Source organism: Tympanuchus pallidicinctus, unplaced genomic scaffold, assembly GCF_026119805.1.
Source record: "Tympanuchus pallidicinctus isolate F22 unplaced genomic scaffold, pur_lepc_1.0 scaffold8, whole genome shotgun sequence".
NCBI classification, from domain to species: Eukaryota; Metazoa; Chordata; class Aves; order Galliformes; family Phasianidae; genus Tympanuchus; species Tympanuchus pallidicinctus.
In genome coordinates, this window is record NW_026294802.1 from 52,909,151 (window position 1) to 52,928,008 (window position 18,858).

Consider the following 18,858-nt stretch of genomic DNA (forward strand, 5'->3'; position numbering starts at 1 on the left):
GTGCTCGCAGGGCAGGGTTAATGCTGCAGGCTGTGGGTTTCCAGGCTGGAGAAGGGCTTTGGCTTCACCACACCACAGCTTTTTTCAGCTTTTTCCTTCCTCAGCAGCCACCAGGATTTTTGGAGCCCGCAGGTCTTCCTGTGTTACAGGGCCAGCACACGACACGTGTCTCTTGGTTTTCTTCCCTCTAACTGAAGGCAGTTGGGTTGTGGTTCAGAAAAAAACCCCACTGTTTTCCAGAAAAGCACCGAAACACACACTGAGCTTTGAGGAGAATGTCTGCATGCAAGCTGAATGCTTTCCTAGGCAGGGCATGGCCCCACACCTACCCTCACCTGCTATTACAGCGTTACGTGGCCCACCCATCAGCCTGCTGCACTATTTACCTTGCAGATTACCTCAATCTCCTCACAACAACGTGGGCTAAGGGTGAACTTTCAGTGCCTCCATCCCCTCCTTCCCCAAGGCAGCCAGGCCGTGGGCACGCACCCACTTCAGGGAGGGAGGGAGGGAACCTAGACCCAGCTGGCTGAGGAGGGCGGCGCCTGGCCCTTTAAAGCGCGCGGCCGATGCATTTTGGCCTTCGGGCCGCGCCGTAGCGCTCCCGGGAGAGAGCGGCATTGTGCAGCCTTTGGCCTACAGCGCGCATGCGCCGTGCCACATTCCCCGCCTGGCGGCCCCGGAGCTGCCGCCGCCGCCGCGTTCCCCCCCCTCCGCCCCTCCCGCGGCAGCGCACCCCGCCTCGCCGCGGTGGAGGAGGCGGCGGTGCCGGGTTCCCGCTCTTTCCCCTTCCCCCGGTAAGTCACCGCCGATCCCGGCCGGCTGGGTTCCTTCAGCTCCGGCCTCGCGTGGGGCGCCGCCTCTCCTCCCTCCCCCACCGCCCTCAGTCCCGCGCTGAGGCGGGAGGGGGGCGCACGCCGGCTCTGCACTGCACTGCCCTGCTTCGCATTGCATTGCTTTGCACTGCCCTGCTTTGCTTTGGACTGCCCTGCTTTGCTCCCCGGGCCGGAGCGCGTGCAGCCCCGCGGGTGTGAGCGCAGGAGTTGTTGTGGCCGCTCACGGCTCTGTGCACGCCTGGCTGTGCGTGCACACACGTGGCTGTGTGTTCTTGCAGGCTGCTTTTCCAGCTCTCGGGAAATTTTCCTGCTGAGTTCTCAGGGCTTCTCGCTGAGAGCATTCCTTTGGGTGTGGTGAGAAAGGGGTATTTCATAGAATGGCCTGGGTTAAAAGGACTACAGCGATCATCCAGTTCCAACCCCCCGCTGTGTGCAGGGTCACCAACCACCAGATCAGGCTGCCGAGAGCCACATCCAACCTGGCCTTGAATGCCTCCAGGATGGGGCTCCACAGCCTCCTTGGGCCAGTGTCTACCCACTGTTCCAGTGTGTCAGCATGCTGAAGCTGGGGCTGTGCTGGTCCCACTGCCTGCATGCTGCAAGACCTCGTGCTGTGCAGCAGGGTGCTGCCTGCTCAGGTTTGTATGAAGAGGTGCTGCTCTCCCTGGAGCAGAGCTGGGTGCAGGGAACAAGCTGTGTGTTTGCTTCAGTTCTCGTATGAGTTCAGGCTGAAAAAAATCTGATCTGCATTATAGAAGTGAAGTTGCTGTTACCAACAGTAAGTAATGAGTTTGCGCTGTGCAGCGTGCTTGTAAAGCAAGCAGGGAACTGGTGGTACTTAGCTCTGTGCCCTCCTGAGGACGAAATGCTCAAAATGTCAGTGGTGGCTTGAAAAGTGAGCACTATTCCTTCCTGATTTGCTGGCACAAGCAAAATGAATGGTGCCTGAGATGGGATATCACAAATGGACGATGAGGGCAAATCCTTACAGTGTGAACTGGAGGTTATTCTGTTACACTGCTGAAATGGAACTGAACTGCAGTGTGGTTGTTCCCTCTGCAGCATCAGCCCTGATTGCAGGGCACAGCACTGCTCAGGTTTTGCTACAGACAGCAGATCTGGTGAGGTTAATGCAGGGCTGCTGTTAAGTAGGGGGAACTCTCAGGCAGGGGTATGGTGCTCAGAGCATTTAGAGGGGAGGATATGAAACTGAAATAGTTGAACTAGGAGATGAAAAAACCACCTGGTAGGATTTTAAGCTTTGGAAATGCCTTATATACAAAGTGTTGCATTTGCTGTGTTGTACAAGTGTTTCTCAGGTGTTTTGAGGTATATGAGACAAATCCTTTCACTGCACCTGAAAGCTGCTCTGCTTTATTTCTAGTGGTTGGCACAGAACACAGTGAAAAATGCTGTCCTGGATCTGATAAAAGTCCTGTATTCGGGTTCTTGATCTTGCACACTAATAAACCTGAAGGCAGAAAACAGCACGTTGCTGAACAGATGTAGATTATGCTTCTTCATCGTGTTTTCTGCAGATCTGCAGTTAAGCTGATCTCGTCTCTTTGCTGCTGCTGATCTTTCTTTGACAGCTAATGTGAATGTTTTGCTTTTCTTCCAGGGTTTTGTTTCCAGAGCAGCCCTGCTCCCTGTGGTAAGGGCTGCCTTGTGAAGCAGCTCGTTCATTCTCCCCTTCAAGCACCCTAAGTCTCGTTTGCCAGCTTCAGAACCATGGCAACAGAAGAAAAGAAACCAGATGCAGAATCCACCAAAACACAATCGACTCCTTCCTCCTCGACCAATCAGAGCAAGGTGTGTGTGGGGCTCTGAATGATACCTGTGTAAATGCACATGGCACTTACCTGCAGGTGCACCAGGCAAGCAGCAACTAGAGAACTGAATCAAGTATAGATTAAGAACTTAATATGTCTGCCTCTGCTGTTGTCTGGAGAGGGAAGCGTGCTAAAGGTTCTGGGGGAAAAGCAGGTGGAGTGCAGCCTCTTCTATAGAGCTAGGTTGGTTTTTTGGTTTGCTTTTTAAGTCCTTGTTAAGGAAATACTGCTCATCAGTTCAAGTGATGGAGACTTGGTTTGTGTTCTTGGAAGGCCAGTGGGTGACTGAGAATGGATGGAGTTGTGGTCTAGCTGCAAAATGAGATTGCAGTCGTTATTCAGATTCTTTGAAGCCTGCAGATGCTCAGGTGGGATATTGCTGTCTAACCATGAAGCTTTCAGAGATGATGAAAGGCTGAGAAAATAGAGTTTTAAGGGGACAAGGGGGGGTGTTGGCCTGTGGTTTGATTCTGAACAAGGAGAAGAACTACAGGCATTTAATAGGACTGCATGGATCAGTACCAAAAGTTTTATTTTAATCTGCCAAGCACTCTGTGCTTGGACTGCTGTGTTACTATCATCTGTTAGTTGCTGGCCTGAATGGAATTCATATCAGGGATGAGTTTGGTTGCATGTGGCTGTAAGGTGTGCTGGCTCCAGTGAGGGCTTTTTGAATTTGGAGAGGGAAAAGAATGTAAGCAGTAGAATTCGTTAAGATGGATGTTCATGCATTCCACTGATGTGTGCTGACCCAGTCTGATACTGAGCTTGTTGCTGACAAACTAAATTGGGAATTTGTTCAATTCATTCATATGTATTTTTCTTCCAGCCTGCACCAGTGAAACCAAACTATGCTCTAAAGTTCACGTTAGCAGGACACACAAAGGCAGTCTCGTCTGTAAAGTTTAGTCCTAATGGAGAGTGGCTAGCCAGCTCCTGTAAGTATTGCTTTCTTACTCTTCAAAAGTGTGCACATGTGGGCCCTGTAGGACTGCTTGTCTTAACTGATACCCTCACTGGATGGAGAAGGGATAAGTGTCCTTATTCTTCTTAAAAGGAGCAGTGCCAAAACTGACAGACTTGGGGTAATCCAGGATTTTAAGTTAGCAACACACTGAAAGTGACAGAAATCAGAGTCCTCTCCTGTTCAGTCGTCATACTGAGCGAAGGGACAAAAGCAGATGGGATTCTTGCCCCATCCTTGTGCTTTTCTGTAGCACTGAAGGTGTAGCTTAAGCTTTTAAATTAAACTTTGTGTGCACTACCTGCAGGCGAAACTCAGCTCTGGGAAATGTGGGAGTTAAGTTGGCACTGCTGGGCTGGGTTGTAGAGTGTGATGTGAAGGACTGCCCTTGTGCTTCTGTGCCTGTGGTTCTTAGCAAGTCACAGCCTTAGATTATCCCAGTGAAACATGCAGATTGTGGTGTTTTGCTGCTCTCTCAGTTGGTAGATTGAGTTTTCCCCTGCCAGTTTTTGGTATTTCTTGCAACGTTTACCACCAAGAAAATGCTTGATAGCTTTCCTTAGCAAGTGTCCTTATATTAACCTCAGTGAGGAACCATGTATGAAGAAAGGGCAATTAAAAAAGAATAGTGTTGAATGTGATGGTGGGGCCCAGTCAAACTTCTTCCAGACATGGGAATGACTTTTGTCTTTGGCTTAACTTCAGATTGCCTTTGTAAGGCCAGTGTACCATGCATAAATCACTTTTATGTTCTATTATCCTTTTGAAAGACCTTTTCCCCCGTCCCAAAGTTTTCCAACCTCTGTCCAATATCACCCTCTTCTATCTGGCTCATTTTGCAAGTTAAAATGGACAGTATTGTTTGGGTTTTTGCAGGCATTGATTCATTCCAGGTAGTGATGTAATTTTTGTTCTTTCTGGGCAAAAGCATTTCAGTGTCCCACGTGGAGCAGTACTTCTACCACTGGCAGTCTTAAACAAAAGTAGAAGCTCAAGTTGTCATCAGAGAAACTAAAGCAACTGGAGACTGTGCATTCCAGGCAGCTTTATGTAATCTCAGTTGCTGCACTGAGAGTGGTGTGGATGAAACTATTCTTCACCAGTTCCATACTGCCTTACACACTTGTGTCTGCGTGGAGAGGGAGGTCTGTCTGCCTTTGGCAGGAGCGTGGCTCACGTATCCCTTTCCTCCTGATGTGTCCATCAGTGCTGCATGTCTCTTAACTGGCACATTCTTTTCCAGCTGCTGACAAACTTATTAAAATTTGGGGAGCATACGATGGCAAGTTTGAAAAAACGGTATCTGGCCATAAGCTGGTAAGTATGAGGAGATCACTGCGTGCTTGGAAATGAGTTTTCTCGTAATGAATTCATTTTCCCTTCTTTTTCCTCATCTAAACATTTCCATTTGTGGCTCCTTTGGTGCAGAAGGGTTTTTCATCAGTCAGTGCTTGTATCTCTTTGTTTATACAGTCCTGTGCAATAACCTGGGGGTGGAATTGCTGAGGTGACACCAGGTCAAGCTGGAAATGTGGGTGAAGTGCAGGCTGATAATGAAGTACCTGCATGCACACTGCCTGGCCTCTTTGAGTCCCTCCATGTCAGCAACACCAGCCTCCTACAAGAGGCAGTATTTTATTGGGTGAAAATCCTTGTGAATGCTGTGTCCTCTTCCTTCTTTCCCTTGTGCCTGGAGCAGGATGGCTTGCCTTGTAAGGAGATTGACTTTTCCTTGTGGCTTTGGCTACACAAACACAACACTTACTCATTCACCAAAGCTGCAGAAAAAACACAAGTTCCCAAACTCTTCCATTTTGTTTCACAAAATTTGTTATGTGCTGAAGCTTCAGAAGTGAAGATCTTCATCTTCACCAGATGAAAAACCAGTAGAGTCCTGTTCTCCTCCAGCCTCAGGAGCTCAGACCAGAAGGAGTGAGCTATTTGCCATGATGAGAAACCACTTATTCAGATTAGTTTATATAATATACTGTATGTGAATTCCATGAAAGGGTGTAGGTGGCCGTAGAAAGAGCCATGTGAAGAAGTCAGTGAGGTTTGAGCTGTAACTCAGTCAAATTAATGGATTTGCATCTGCCAGTGCTGATTTTTTTCACACTTCAGCTGTGAATATGGAGTCTGTTTCCCATTTTCCCATGTCAGTAAGCAAACACAGCTAAGAGGATTGTTTTCTTTTGTTTTAGGGTATCTCTGATGTCGCTTGGTCATCAGATTCCAACCTTCTTGTCTCTGCCTCTGATGATAAAACTCTAAAAATATGGGATGTAAGCTCGGTAAGAACAGAAACTGTTATTTGCCTTCCATTTCCCTAGAATTGCTACCTTAAATCAGGTTCTTCTGAGAGACGAGCTTGACACGCTGTGATGGGAGTTATAAACACTGGTCCTCTTTGGGTAGCAGCTCCTTCTCTGCTGCTTAAAACAAGCAGCTGGCTGAATGGGCAGTGACTTGTGCTGCGTGCTTTTGGAATGAGAGCGATGCTTATGGGTACCATGAGGACTCTGCTTATCTTCTGGGAGTGTTTCAGTCTTCAGTTAACAATGCAGGCTCAAGTTTCATTTCTGAAAGCAGCCTCTCAGGTGGGACTGAAGAGTATTTGTAACTTCTCATCACAGGCTCATTTATCTTTGCTTTGGTTTTTTTTCCTCTCTTCTTTTTCTGCAGTTACAGGAAAACTGAGCAAATTGCTTTAAATTTGACAAGATGTGTTAAACTGTTTGGTTTTCCTTAATTGCCCAAAGGATTTGAAAGTTTGTCTGTGGTCCCTGCAAAAAGTCTTCCCTTTGGTTTTTCTTCAGCTGCTCCTCTGCCTGTTTAAGTCTATGGTTAGAGATGGTTTCTTTTTGTTCTGCACCACGCAGCTTATCTGATGGCATGGCTATAGAGCACACTGAGTATCTAAATCTGCTGCATCTTATTTCAGGGTAAGTGCTTAAAGACATTGAAGGGGCACAGTAACTACGTTTTCTGCTGCAACTTCAACCCTCAATCAAACCTCATCGTTTCTGGCTCAGTAAGTGATTTTTGTTCCTTTGTGCACAGCAATTGCTGCACGTCCCTTCTTTCGGTTGTGTCTTCCTCCACAAACACAGCTTGTAATTAGGTGAACTGTGCAGTGTTATTGCTGTCTTGGGGAAGCACTCAAGCCTTTAACCCATCCTTAACACGCAGTTTTCTGTGTGTGTAGAGGAAGGGAGAACTGTATTTGCAGTCTGTTATTGCTGCTCTGTGTAGTGCTTATGTCTCAGCCTTTCTGATGCAGCTGCAGTGCAACTCGAGGAAGGTGTGTGTGTCTAGACTTGCCTCAAGCTGTAATGTCTTGCAGGTCACAAATAACTGTATCTTTAAACAGTGTTCTGTGTTTCTTCAATCTTCAGTTCGACGAAAGCGTGAGGATATGGGATGTGAAGACAGGGAAGTGCCTCAAGACGTTGCCTGCTCATTCTGACCCAGTTTCAGCTGTAAGTCTTTTCTGATAAATGAGCACACTAACATACTTATGCTCTCGTTATGATACCCTTATAAAATGTAGTGAGTGGGCTGTGGTTTGTGGATGGGCATTGCTGGATGAGAGCAAAATTAAGTGCCTTAACTGTAAGGTTTGTGTGGTTTTGTGTGGGGAGCAGTGAGCAGTGATGTGCTGGTCGTGTCTGAGCCTGGCAGTCTGATGCTGGGGTATGGACTGGTGATCACTTGAGGAATGGAGAGCAGCCTGGAACTGCTGAACATCTTCTGCTTTCTTGTTCCAAGCAATTGCTGAGGTCTGGAGCAGGGTAGTTTCAGAGTGCACTCCAATCTTGTTAATTCGTTTTGTGAAAATGGCTTGGATTGCAATCATATCCCTTCAAATGAAGGAAGAGGAGGTGTTCAACTCTTAATGTTTTTGAAATGGAGGGAACACTAAAGAGAATATTGAGCTTCAGTTGTGTTAAACCATACCTGCTTTAATGTGATCGGTCTGGTTGTTCTGCTTGACCTAGAAGACATTTCACACTTATAAATGTACATTAGTTGTAATTATTACTTTAAATTGCAGCGTTTTCAGTGTAGTTGAAGACAGTAAGTTGGCCTCAGAACATGTGAGGCTATCCATGGGGTGAAGTTCTGTGTTAAAATCTTAAGGTGTTGTCCCCAGGTTAGCTGCTCAATTTATAACAGTGTCTGATGGTGTCTGAACAGTGGCTGTGTTCATGTTAAGGTGCTGCTCTCAGCTTCTGAGGAAACAGGCCTTTCAGTTCCTGATGCTTGAATGTACAGCTGTAGCCAGCAGCCATTTCCAATCATGCAAGGTGAACTCGGTGTAGGGGGAAAGAATTTTGTTCTGATCCTATTGCCCATCTAAATTCATATCCATTGTTTGGATGTCATTGACTCTGCTTTTATCCATGTGAATCGCAATGTCAGCTTTCGGTGGGGCTGAAAAATGTGGTGCTTATGAAGAAAGTGAAGTTATTTCCCCCCTCTTTTACAATGTTACAGGTGCATTTTAATCGTGATGGATCCCTGATAGTGTCAAGTAGCTATGATGGACTCTGGTGAGTGGTTCTTTGTCTGCTGCAGTGTTCAGATCTGTTGCACTTTGAAAACAGATTAATTATTATTATTATTCATTATTATTCATTATTAATAATGAAGCTTATAGAGGTGTAATGAGTCCCATGTGTTTTTTTTATAGTCGGATCTGGGATACAGCGTCAGGACAGTGCTTGAAAACACTCATTGGTAAGTAGGAAGGCTTCTTGTTTGTGCTTCATTCTTTGCTGTTCTGCTGTGGTACAGGCAGGCTGCAGCATTGCAGTGAGCAGGGACTTCCTTAAGCCCTGTTTTTCCTCGTACTGTTCCATCAGGACACTGCTGTGTTTGTAGCTATGACAGTTAATAGGAACTGTCCTCCCATGTGTGTGGCAACTCGGAGTGTTCTGGTGTCCAGCTGCTGGATGAAAGGCTTCCCAGGTTTTCTGGTGTTCAGCTATGTAATGATTGCTGTGCAGCAGCTCAGAACTGTGACAGCAAAGTTGTTGGTGCTGTTGGCTGTGATGGGAACAGTTGGACTGAACAAGCTGCCTGCTTTTACTGCTGATGGCTGTTAGCATAAGGCATCTTGTGAGCAAGCCTAATAAAGGGAAACCACCTATAAGACATGTGTTCCCAGTCTTTCATATTCTTATAAAGCATTATAGGCAAGGTGACATGGCACTGCAGATCAGTGATACATATGTGTATTCTGTACATTTTAACAACCATGTTACTGCAGATGCGCTCTTGCTCTGACAAGTGCTGATGGGAGGAATGGAAGTTCAGTTACAAAGGGTGATTTTAAAATGCTTGTGAGCAAAATGTTTAATGTCCTTTTATTGAAATACTGAGCACAGTCCCGTTCTTATGCCTGTATTGCTTGAATTGCCACAGGAGAACAAAACTCAAAGCTTTTAACAACAGATTACTGTCAAAAGAAATTCTCTGCCAGTGAGGCAGTAATACTGTTTAACAATTGCTTTAATAGTTCCTGTTCAATAATCACTTTATTTTCATTGCAGATGATGATAACCCTCCTGTGTCTTTTGTGAAGTTCTCCCCAAATGGCAAATACATTCTAGCTGCAACTTTGGACAAGTAGGTCTTAACAAAAGTAAATAAAAATCCACTGACTTTGAAGTGATAATGAATATCAGATGAAACTTTAGTTTGCTACTCATCACCTGTCAGGATAATGACCTTGCACAGATGCATACCTACTGCCATGTTATATCCAAATCAAATTCAGTAGCTTGCTTACTCTCTTACTTGATCTGGCTTATGTTTGAGCTGTCTTGTGAGGGCTTCAATCCTTTGTTTACTTGCCTGAAACATCCCAGTGCAAGACTTGAAAGTTGAAAAGCTGGAGGCAGTGATTGTATTGGGGAGGGGGACAGTTTGTAGGGCCATCCCTGTTTCAAGTGGGTTTCTTATCCTGTGAAAGAATGCAGCCTTTTCATGGGGGAGAATATGAATGGCATGTTGGTAAAACTGATACCTTGGGGTTTGAAATAGGATTTCAACTAAAGCTGCATTCCAAAGTCAGGCTAAAGTTCCCCTTGTAGACATTAAGAACTCAGGTGTGGAGAAGCTGTCTGCTACTAGGAAACTGGTGAAAAAACACAAGAACTAAATCTTTGGTTTTCTGTCTTTTTTTCTAGCACTCTTAAGCTTTGGGACTACAGCAAAGGAAAGGTAAAAAACAAAACTAAAAACCTGAAACTTGCCTTGCTATGTAGACTTAAATAAATGTATAGGAGAATCTGGGCTTTATATGTGCTTACTGACCTTGCTTTACATTTAGTGAGTATTACAGCAAAAAAGCATTTGTAACCCTTTATTTTTATTATTATTTTTTAAAGATACCTTTGGGGGGGGGAGGGAAAAAAGGCTCGTGCTCCTGCGTAGCCCCGAAACACTGAGTGCAGCTGTATTCCTGTGTTTCTGTCAGCATTCAGTTTCTCCTGCTGTTTTTCTCAGGGGGAAGTGACAAATTGAGGGCTTTCTTTTCCTTCTCTCCTCCAAATGATGTGGTAGGAGGGCAGAGATGCCCTCTGCATCCTTTAGATAAGCTGGCAGGGTGGGAAGCCTGGGCAGATGTATTTAATCTGCTGTGACGAGAGTTTATCTGTGCCTGTGAGAAAGCCACTTCTCAACTGTGCCTCGTGGCTCTTCTCTTCCAGTGCCTGAAGACGTACACAGGACACAAAAATGAGAAGTACTGCATATTTGCCAACTTCTCTGTTACTGGTGGAAAGGTCAGTGTTTGATATGGGCTGCTTTGTACTGATGCTTTTCTCCATGGGTGTAAGGCTGAGACGACAGGCAGCAGTGTGCTGTGTGAGGGCAGGCGCTGTGCCCTGCTGCAGGAGGTGGGACGCGTTAGCAGAGGCTGAACTCTCGTGTCGAACCCCCTCAGCGTCTTTCACTCCTTTAGTTTTCCTCCTTTAGAAAAGATGGAACAGCATTTTCTGCTGCCTGTGTGCTCTGAATGCTCTGAGAGACACCAAACGCTCATGCGGTGTTGGGCCTTCCTGCTCACGTGGCGCAGTGAGGCGTTTGGCCAGTTGGAGCGGTTGGATGTGGATGAAGAGATTCAAATGTCTTTCCTCTGTCCCTGCAGTGGATTGTATCCGGTTCAGAAGACAACCTGGTTTACATTTGGAACCTTCAGACAAAAGAGATTGTACAGAAATTACAGGGGCACACAGGTAGGAAAGAGCATTCTGTCTTTATTGGTAGAGCATCCTTCATGTCAGCTTGCAATGAGAGCTTTGCTGTTAGCATTGGTGTTTTCTTGCTTCCACTGTCAGACCTGCTAAATCTGAGGTCTTGGCTGAGGCTTGATTGAACCCTAAATGTTCACTTCTTTTTACAAAGTCTTCTATGTCATTGCAAATGTTTTTTTCAATGTAACAGCTTTGAAATCAGTGTGCAAAAGAGACTTGAGTTCAGAATTGGTTAAGATATATAAGTGACTCAGAATATGACTTGGAGTTGCTTACGGACACCTTCTGAAGCTGCAGCTCTTGGAAGGCTAAGAGCTGACGTGCTTCTGTTGTCTGTGTTTGTGTTGGCTGTTTCTTGAAGGCAGGCTTGAGCGTGCATTGAGATGTCACCTGCTTGGGACTTCAGTCCCATAGGAGCATTCCATCTGCATGAACTAGAAGGGGATTGTGATGCAAAACTCAGTCATGCTTATTCCTTAGTAGGACCGTTGGTTTTGATTGCAAGCTGAGGCAGTGGCAGCAAGCTTTGGTGTTTTAGACTTAGAGCAAGTTGCTGAAGGCTAAGAGCTATCTAAATACTGAGTGGAACACGTTCCAGCTGCTGCTCTCAAGCTGGGGAGCCCACGAAAGGGATACTTTTTTGCTAGCACGTAACTTCCCATCCCATAAACAGAGTGAATGTTGAATAATGTGTTTTTAACTCTGCAGCAAGGGAATAGCAACTTGGCGATGCTGTAGCAGCATATGCTGCTACATGTAGCAGCAGTACAGATTCCTTTTCGGAAGTGTGTGCTGTGAACCTGATCTCACTGCTGTAAATAACGCTTGTGTGTCTTTTTCTTCTTGCTTAGATGTTGTAATCTCAACAGCTTGCCACCCGACAGAAAACATCATTGCATCAGCAGCTCTAGAAAACGACAAAACAATTAAGCTGTGGAAGAGTGACTGTTAAACGCTCCAGCATCACTTGAGAGACTGTCAGGAAAAAAAAAAATGTTTTTAAAAAAAAAATAAAAAATTTAAAAACCACATGAGAATAATAAATCCAGTTTGGCAGGAAACCTGAAGAATATTTGATAAAGTGGTTTCTGTTAGTCTTGGCCCAAAGAAAACGCCTTAGCTCTTTGCTAGAACCGGGCAGCATGGTGGGGAGGAAAAAAAAAAAAGCAAAGATGCAGTGTCTCCTTTCCTTGCCTGATCTTTTGGCAGACAAATGGATCGTTCTGACACGGCGTTTCGAGTGTCAGCCTGGTGTTGGGCACCCAAAGATACTGTATTTATGGTGGCATTACTTCTGGGCACTGCTGCTGCTTAAGGAAGAGCTGCCAGCCTGCTTTGTGACAGTAAGTTAAGTCATGAGCCTAGAGATGCGTGGATTTTTTTTTTTTTAAATGTCTAATTTTTTTATTTTTTCAGAATGTAGGTTTTAGTCTCTTGGAAGTTTCTGTATTGTTTTAAATAGGAGTACTGCATCTTTAAGGGTGCTTCATTTTAAACACTCAGCTCAAACTTTGTGACCAAATAAAACCATGCAGTTCCAGATTTTCCCCCTTCCTGCCCCTGACTTGACTCCTGTGGTGAAATCTCCTCTTACCTTCTGTATAGTTGCTTACCTCTTGTTACGTGTGTTTAATAGATGCTGTTCTAGAGCAAAGTTACATTTCTTCTGTTAACCATTAAAATGAATTCTGCTTGTAGTTGTTCTCAGCATATTTTATTTTTTTTCTTCTGGCTAAAAGGAAGCTCACACGACACTGTAAAGTTATTTCAATGTAAAAAGAAAAGAAAAAACAACCCCAGACTTTTGTATTTGGAAAAATCCATTGTATGAAACTGTACTGCTAATGGCATGACTCTGTATCTATTTCAGCGTTGGTATTTCTTTCCTCTTTTGTCATAGCCACGTAGTGTTTACACATCCAAACAACTGCCATATGCTGTAATAAAAAGGTGGGATTTTCTGTGTGTGCTTGTTGGTAACTGTGGTACTGTGCAGTGTTTGTGTCATCATAGAGCCACAGAATGGCTTGGGGTGGAACGGGCCTCAAGGCTGGTGAAGCTCCAACCCCACTGCTGCAGGCAGGGCTGTTGTGTTTCCTTAGCAGCCTCCCTTAAAATCAGGTTTAAAAGGAAATATTTCTGTAGGAGCTGCACTGAGTGAAGAGGAGAGAGGAGGGGAACCAGCTGTGCTTACGGCTGCTAAGAAGAAAGGAGCATTTGAGGAAGGTAAGGAGTGAGCTGAAGGTATCCTGTGCAGAGGCAGCATTGGTACAAGCCCTCGCAGAGATCTTGAGCTGTGAGGAATCCCTGCTGCCTACTGTGCAGCACGTGCAAGGCAGGCTGAATGATGATGTAGGATTTAGCTTTTGCTGGTTGCAGATCGTTAATGAGCAAGCTGAGCTCCCTCTGAAGGGCTCTGCCATGAGGTGGATAACTGCTAGTTTGTTTTGCTGTCAAGGTCCTGCTTGATAATAGCTAAAAATTACAGCACAGACCTCTCCCACCTGGACCCACCGCGGCACGGCAGCGATCACTTTCCTTAAAGTGACTTCATGAAGCAGTTCATTCCCCCCCATCTGGTGAAGCTCCCTGAGTGCAGGACGTGGCTGTGCTTTGTGAGTGCAGAGAAGCCGCTGCGTTCCCCCTGCGAGCATTTCTCGTGTTGATTCAGCAGCGCTTTGCGTTGTACTGCTGTTAGGAGCTGGCGGGGCAGGGCGGAGGAAAATCGCTGTGTTAAGGAAGGGGCAAAAGGGTTTCGTTTGAGAAGGGGGGGGAACCGCGAAAAAACATGGTTAGATGCCACGAAGTAGGTGGCAGTGCCTTAACCGTATGCGTGTTGTATAGGCCACTGGGGCCTCTTCCATCCTTATCAAGGGGAGTGCTAACCTTCTCTCCTTTCATACAACACGCTACAACGGTTCCTTATGGCTCTATTTAAACCTTCAAAGAGAGCTTCCTCTTTCAGACAGGGTGAGCAATATTTCCTGCCCTTATCTTCGCTCTGCAAAAGCTTTTACCTGTTCCCCAAAATAATTAAGCTCTTTCAGGTGTTTTAAATCCTGTGGACTCCGTTAAAGGACGCAAATGCGTTCTGTTTACGGAGTAGTTAATATATTCATCGCCGCCATCCAATCAGAGCGCAGGCACTGGAGCTTTTTTGACGGCCGTATCGCTCTGACCGGTGGAGGGCGCCTCTGCTCCACCTCGTTAACGGCGGTACGGAGCCAGAGAAGCTCTGGGGGTTGAGGGTTCGATTCCCGTCTAGGCTGCATTGCAGGGAACAGAAAACTGGAGCAGCCCGAGCATAAGATCCATTTCGGGGAGGTAAAAAGGGGCGATATTTTTGGGGTGCAGAGAATGGGGCTGTGCGCAGGAAGGGGGCTGCTCAGCGGGAAGTTCTGTCTTTGCTGGGGATGAGCTCTAAAGCAGGATTTGCTGGCTAACCCATCTAATCTGTGCAGGGCTGAGCCGTCTTTCTGAGTATCGCAAAGGTTTAAGTGAGAACATGAATGTAGCGGGGGATTTGCTAATCAAATCTTTCTCAGTCGGGGCAGGATGGCAGTTTCCTAACCCATTTCTGGTGAACTCAGGCTGACAAATCTCTGAATCTCATCGGAAAGCTAATGACAAGTTAAAAGAAATGCATGCTGTTTCCAGGCTGGTTTGTGTTCGTTTGTTAGTTTTTTTCCTTTTCCCCACAAATTTTAAAGGTCTTTGCCTCCCACATTCCGAGGAAACAAAGCAAGCAAACAAAACTTCTGGCTCAGCTCAGCCTCAGCATCACCAGCAGTCATGCCACCATGCCCTGCCTGGAGACCAGGCACAAATGTGGCCCCATGAAGCTCTTTCCACCACTGCAATGCAATGTGTAACTCCCTGCGTGCTGCACAGCCGTGAGCTGCCCCGATGGCATTTTTTAGGGTCTCCATCTCAGTGTCCTGCACCGATGGGCCACCTGGTGCTGCTATGGAGCAGTGGCTTTGCTGGCTGAAGCTGCAGAGCCAGGTGCTGTGCCCAAAGGTGTGCGTGGTCTCCAGCTTCTGCATCACTTCTGCATTTCTTCAGCATCACTTCATCAGAGCCCGGGCTGCCTCTCCCCTGCCAGAGACCGATGAGTTTATTAAGGGATTAAAATTAGCCTCTCCTCCTTATTGAATGCTCTGATTTATGCGTGTGTTTAAATCAATCCCATTTCCTGCGTTTTATCCCTTCTCCCCCAGGCTCTGCTGGGTGAGATGCGCTATAATAACATTGTTTTGAAGCAAGCGAGGCACCGTGGGTGGTTGAAGTGATTTGAATAAGCGAGCTGCATCACTTAGGCACCTCTCCCAGGTGCTAATTGCTACCCCTGTAGCTGCAGGTGTCCACGCTCGGACAACTTTGTCCTGCCTCCCAGTGAAATGTTAATGTTAATGCTGGCTAATGAAGATGCTGGGATGAAGATGGGTCTGTCTGCCTGAGGGCTTTGGCTGGCAGCAGAGATACCCACTGGGCTGGGGTCTCATATCAGCCCTAGGCTGCCCTGGGTGGGTAAGTTCCAGGTGCTGGTATGTGGCTGCTGGATGCACCGCATAAGCAGCTTATTTTGTCATTTTAATTTTTTAATCCCGTGCATTCGGTTGCGCTCTCTTATTAGTAAGCATTAGCTCTCCAAGTCCCATTAGCTCTGCTCAGAGCTCAGGCTTTGCTCGTGGGGACACTGCTGGGGGAGCCAGTGGGGGTCTGGGGATGGATCCTGTGGCTGGTGATGTCTGTGGGGTCCCACGTGGCTGCGATGCTGATCCTGACCCACAGGGCTGTGTGCATTGTTCATGGCCTTGACCCTCACCTCGAGCAGCCCTAGCTGGACTCCCCCAGGCTTAGCCCCATTTGGCATCTCACTGTTTCAAGAAATAGGTGCACAAAATATATCCAAACCCTCCTCGACTTCCATCAGGTCTTCCTTTAACCATCCCTGTGGCTGTGCTTTGGCAGAGAATCCCAAGCTTTGGATTTAAAACGAGTTGACTGCTTCTTTTTAATAAAAATATTCCTCCCCTCTTTAAATAGAACATGTCACAGAGCCAGTGGGGCTGTTTGTGAAGACGAGGCAGCTCAGAGAGGAAAAGAGGGAAAAAAAAGTAAAAACACACATCTCCCCAAACCCCTTCTGCCTAATCCAACTGAATTAGAGGATTTTGAAGTGGATTTAAAACTAAATCTTGATTAGGGAGAATTTCTCTCCAAGAGCTGCTGCACAGTAGTATTAATGGGAAGCGATCGTGGACAGAGGAAATAGGACAGAAATAACCGAGGGTAGCACAGACGCGCTCACGTCTGTGCACAAACTGAGAGAACCAGAGAATTTCTCGTGAGGAAAAGGAAGAAATTAAAGCATCGACATCACAGGACTCAGTGCCACGGGGCTGGAGGAGCGGGGAGCAGCCAGACCTGTCGATCTGCCTTTATTCAACACGGGGCTCGCAGGTGGGAAGCCAGTGGTGTGTGGAAGCTGGGAGGACAGGCAGCCCGTGCCCCCATGCTCTCAGGACACATGCCTGGAGGTGCCCATGGGATCCTGTCTCTGCTGACCGTGGTGTTTGTCCTCCCAGAGGGTAAGTACTGATGGGCGCAGAGCGCTTCGTGCTCTTTCGCCTCCATCTCAAACCCTGCTTGCTAACGTGCGATTTATTCTCGGGGTGAATTTGGTGGAATTCCCAGCTCGAGTGATGTAGCTGCATGTTGCCACGTTGGTGGTTTTAGGAAGAGAGATAAAGTCGTTGTGTTTTGGATACAACGAGGGCAGGTGGGTGAGGAGTGTGGGCCAGCAGCTGGGATGCCAGCAGCTTCCTTTCCTCAGTGAACCTCTTGCCGTGCCCAGGGAGGCTCATGCACCTGAAAATGCTTTGGGAGCAAATGAGCAAGGGCTGTGAGCATCGTTCTGGGGCAGGGGGAAGGGAATGGCAAGAAGAAGCCTGCAGTGTGATTTCTGCAGTTAGCAAACACAGGGGTCACGTACTGCGTTTGCCTTAAAATCTATGGATGATGGGAAAGAATCTCCTTTTTAATTTTTTTTTTTTTTTTTAATGGAATGTGAGAAATGGCTCAATTCCTATTCTGATTCAGGGGAAGCATTCTCAGGCACGTTGTTCCTGCAGGACAGGGCTGAGCTGCCCTATGCAGAGCCCATGGGGACAAACTGCTGAGGCATCTGCTCTTATTTTCTCTTTCCTGATTCTGGGCTAGTTTTCCTCCCTGATGGACTGTGATAAAAACAGGGAGGAAACCAAACTGTGCTTGAACCAGAGAATTTTGTAGAAACAGGCAAAAGCAGTTTCTGAGAGCAGCTGAGCTTGATGGTATCTATGGCTTGGAGGTTTCACTTATTCTTTCCAAACCCTGCTTCAAAGCTCCCTTGTTTCCACTGTTGGACCTCAGCTCAAATTTATTGCTAATCTTTGATTTCTTACCGACCTCTAGCGGGAGTTGGTTTTGTGCTTTTGTGCCCAACGGGTAAACAAGTGACGGGCAGATTTAGTCTCTGACTCAGTGCTTAATGCAACCTGGCAAGGCAGAGAACGCTGCAAATGCTTCGTTAGAGAGCAGCTAGGAAGGAGCCCAAGTGTTTTCCCCTGGAAAAATCCAGCTGTGTTTTATATGCTCTTGTGCAGTGTCTGGGCTCCAGTGCTACGGCTGCAACATCATTGTTGGCACCAAGTACGTGGACACGGGGTGCTCGAACCCAGAGGTGATCACCTGCTCACACTCCCATCAGGGCTTCAAACACCGGTTCTGCATTAAGACTGAAAGTGGTGAGTCTGCCTTATGGCAGGGGAAGCTGATCAAAGCAGTCCGAAGCAAACCCCAAACCTCACAGCCTCCATCCCTGATGTTCTGCCATCTGCTTGCCTTGCAGTGGTCCTGGGCATCCTGCTGACCAGCGGCTGTGCCACCTCCCGTCACTGCCAGCAGCAGGAGCTGCCGGGGGTCCGCATCCACTGCTGTGACACCGATCTCTGCAATGGCTCTCCCCAGCCTCCCCCCAGCCTTGCTGGTGGCTGCCTCCTGCTGCTCAGCCTCCTGGCAGCCCTGCTGCTCTCCTGAGCTCCCCGAGGCTGGGGAGTGATGATGTGTGGCCCTGGGAGAGGATGGGAGAGGGGATGAACCCGTCCCTGCTTGCCCCTCTCCTCAATAAAAGCCACCGAATGCTTTGCTCTGGAGAGACCTCAGTGATGTCCACGGGGGGTGGTTGGGGCTGTGTTCAGCTCTGGGGCCCAACATGGAGCTGTTGGGTCCAGAGCAGACGACGAGAGTGCTCGAAGGGCTGCAGGACCTCAGAAGCTGACATTTGGGACAGGCTGCTGGGAAGCTGTGGGTGCCCCATCCCTGGAATTGCTCAAGGCCAGGCTGGAAGGCTTGGAGCCAAAAGGTCCCTGAGGCCTCTTCCAATCCAACTCCACCTCCCCAGCTGTAGGCCCCGCTCTGCCACCAGGGGGCGCCCGCAGCCCAGCAGCCGCCAGCGCGGCGCAGCCCCGGGGCTGCGATCTACGCAAGGCCGGGGATGCGGCCGGGGGGGCGCGGGATGGAGCGAAGACCGACGAGAAAGGGACAGCGGGGGCTGGGAGCGGGGTGTTTGGTGAAACGAAAGCTTTTCAGCTGCTATCCCAGCCGAACGGCCCTAACGGGAGCTGTGACGAAGAGCTCCTCGCATATGGAGCAGAACTGAAGTGGCTCTTTCAAGGTCGCTGCGGGGGTTTGCGGTCGAGGCAGGAATTAAACGCGAGTGTCTCAAGATGCAGCCTTGTGCTTTTATCACCAGGGAAACAACATAAAGCTCTCTGCTGAGGACTCGATGAAGTATTTTTATTCTAAACTTTTTTTTTTTTTCCTTTAGATAGAAAAAAAATATATATTTCAAAAGATCTTTTCCTTGCAAAACATCAGCTTCTGATGACATTTTGCAGAAAACAAGTCTAAACTCTACT

The 18,858-nt window shown here is 47.3% G+C and overlaps 2 protein-coding genes and 1 non-coding gene across 3 annotated transcripts; 2 read left to right on the plus strand and 1 right to left on the minus strand.

Moving 5' to 3' along the window:
• Positions 1 to 641: 641 nt before the first annotated feature.
• WDR5 (WD repeat domain 5) lies at positions 642 to 12,874 on the plus strand. The gene is made up of 14 exons (XM_052668069.1): positions 642 to 797; positions 2,458 to 2,648; positions 3,498 to 3,606; positions 4,876 to 4,949; positions 5,834 to 5,923; positions 6,574 to 6,663; positions 7,028 to 7,111; positions 8,130 to 8,185; positions 8,326 to 8,372; positions 9,188 to 9,263; positions 9,827 to 9,860; positions 10,349 to 10,423; positions 10,789 to 10,876; positions 11,746 to 12,874. The coding sequence occupies exons 2-14, from the start codon at positions 2,568 to 2,570 to the stop codon at positions 11,844 to 11,846; spliced, it is 1,005 nt and encodes a 334-aa protein (XP_052524029.1). The 5' UTR covers positions 642 to 797; positions 2,458 to 2,567; the 3' UTR covers positions 11,847 to 12,874.
• An 800-nt stretch (positions 12,875 to 13,674) lies between these two features.
• Positions 13,675 to 13,802, minus strand: LOC128074125 (U6atac minor spliceosomal RNA). Its single transcript, XR_008202992.1, has one exon. It is a non-coding gene; the product is annotated as a U6atac minor spliceosomal RNA (small nuclear RNA).
• A 1,844-nt stretch (positions 13,803 to 15,646) lies between these two features.
• LOC128073317 (ly6/PLAUR domain-containing protein 1-like) lies at positions 15,647 to 18,097 on the plus strand. Its single transcript, XM_052668072.1, has 3 exons — positions 15,647 to 16,488; positions 17,545 to 17,685; positions 17,790 to 18,097. The coding sequence occupies exons 1-3, from the start codon at positions 16,413 to 16,415 to the stop codon at positions 17,975 to 17,977; spliced, it is 405 nt and encodes a 134-aa protein (XP_052524032.1). The 5' UTR covers positions 15,647 to 16,412; the 3' UTR covers positions 17,978 to 18,097.
• Positions 18,098 to 18,858: the final 761 nt, after the last annotated feature.

What these genes read in the sequence shown, in the direction of transcription:
- WDR5 (XM_052668069.1), top strand. Translation starts at nt 2,568, where the DNA reads ATGGCAACAGAAGAAAAGAAACCAGATGCAGAATCCACCAAAACACAA. An exon ending in CCTCGACCAATCAGAGCAAG is followed by an intron (nt 2,649 to 3,497) that starts GTGTGTGTGGGG and finishes TTTTTCTTCCAG; the next exon opens with CCTGCACCAGTGAAACCAAA. An exon ending in CGGTATCTGGCCATAAGCTG is followed by an intron (nt 4,950 to 5,833) that starts GTAAGTATGAGG and finishes CTTTTGTTTTAG; the next exon opens with GGTATCTCTGATGTCGCTTG.
- LOC128073317 (XM_052668072.1), top strand. Translation starts at nt 16,413, where the DNA reads ATGCTCTCAGGACACATGCCTGGAGGTGCCCATGGGATCCTGTCTCTG. An exon ending in GGTGTTTGTCCTCCCAGAGG is followed by an intron (nt 16,489 to 17,544) that starts GTAAGTACTGAT and finishes GCTCTTGTGCAG; the next exon opens with TGTCTGGGCTCCAGTGCTAC. An exon ending in CTGCATTAAGACTGAAAGTG is followed by an intron (nt 17,686 to 17,789) that starts GTGAGTCTGCCT and finishes CTTGCCTTGCAG; the next exon opens with TGGTCCTGGGCATCCTGCTG.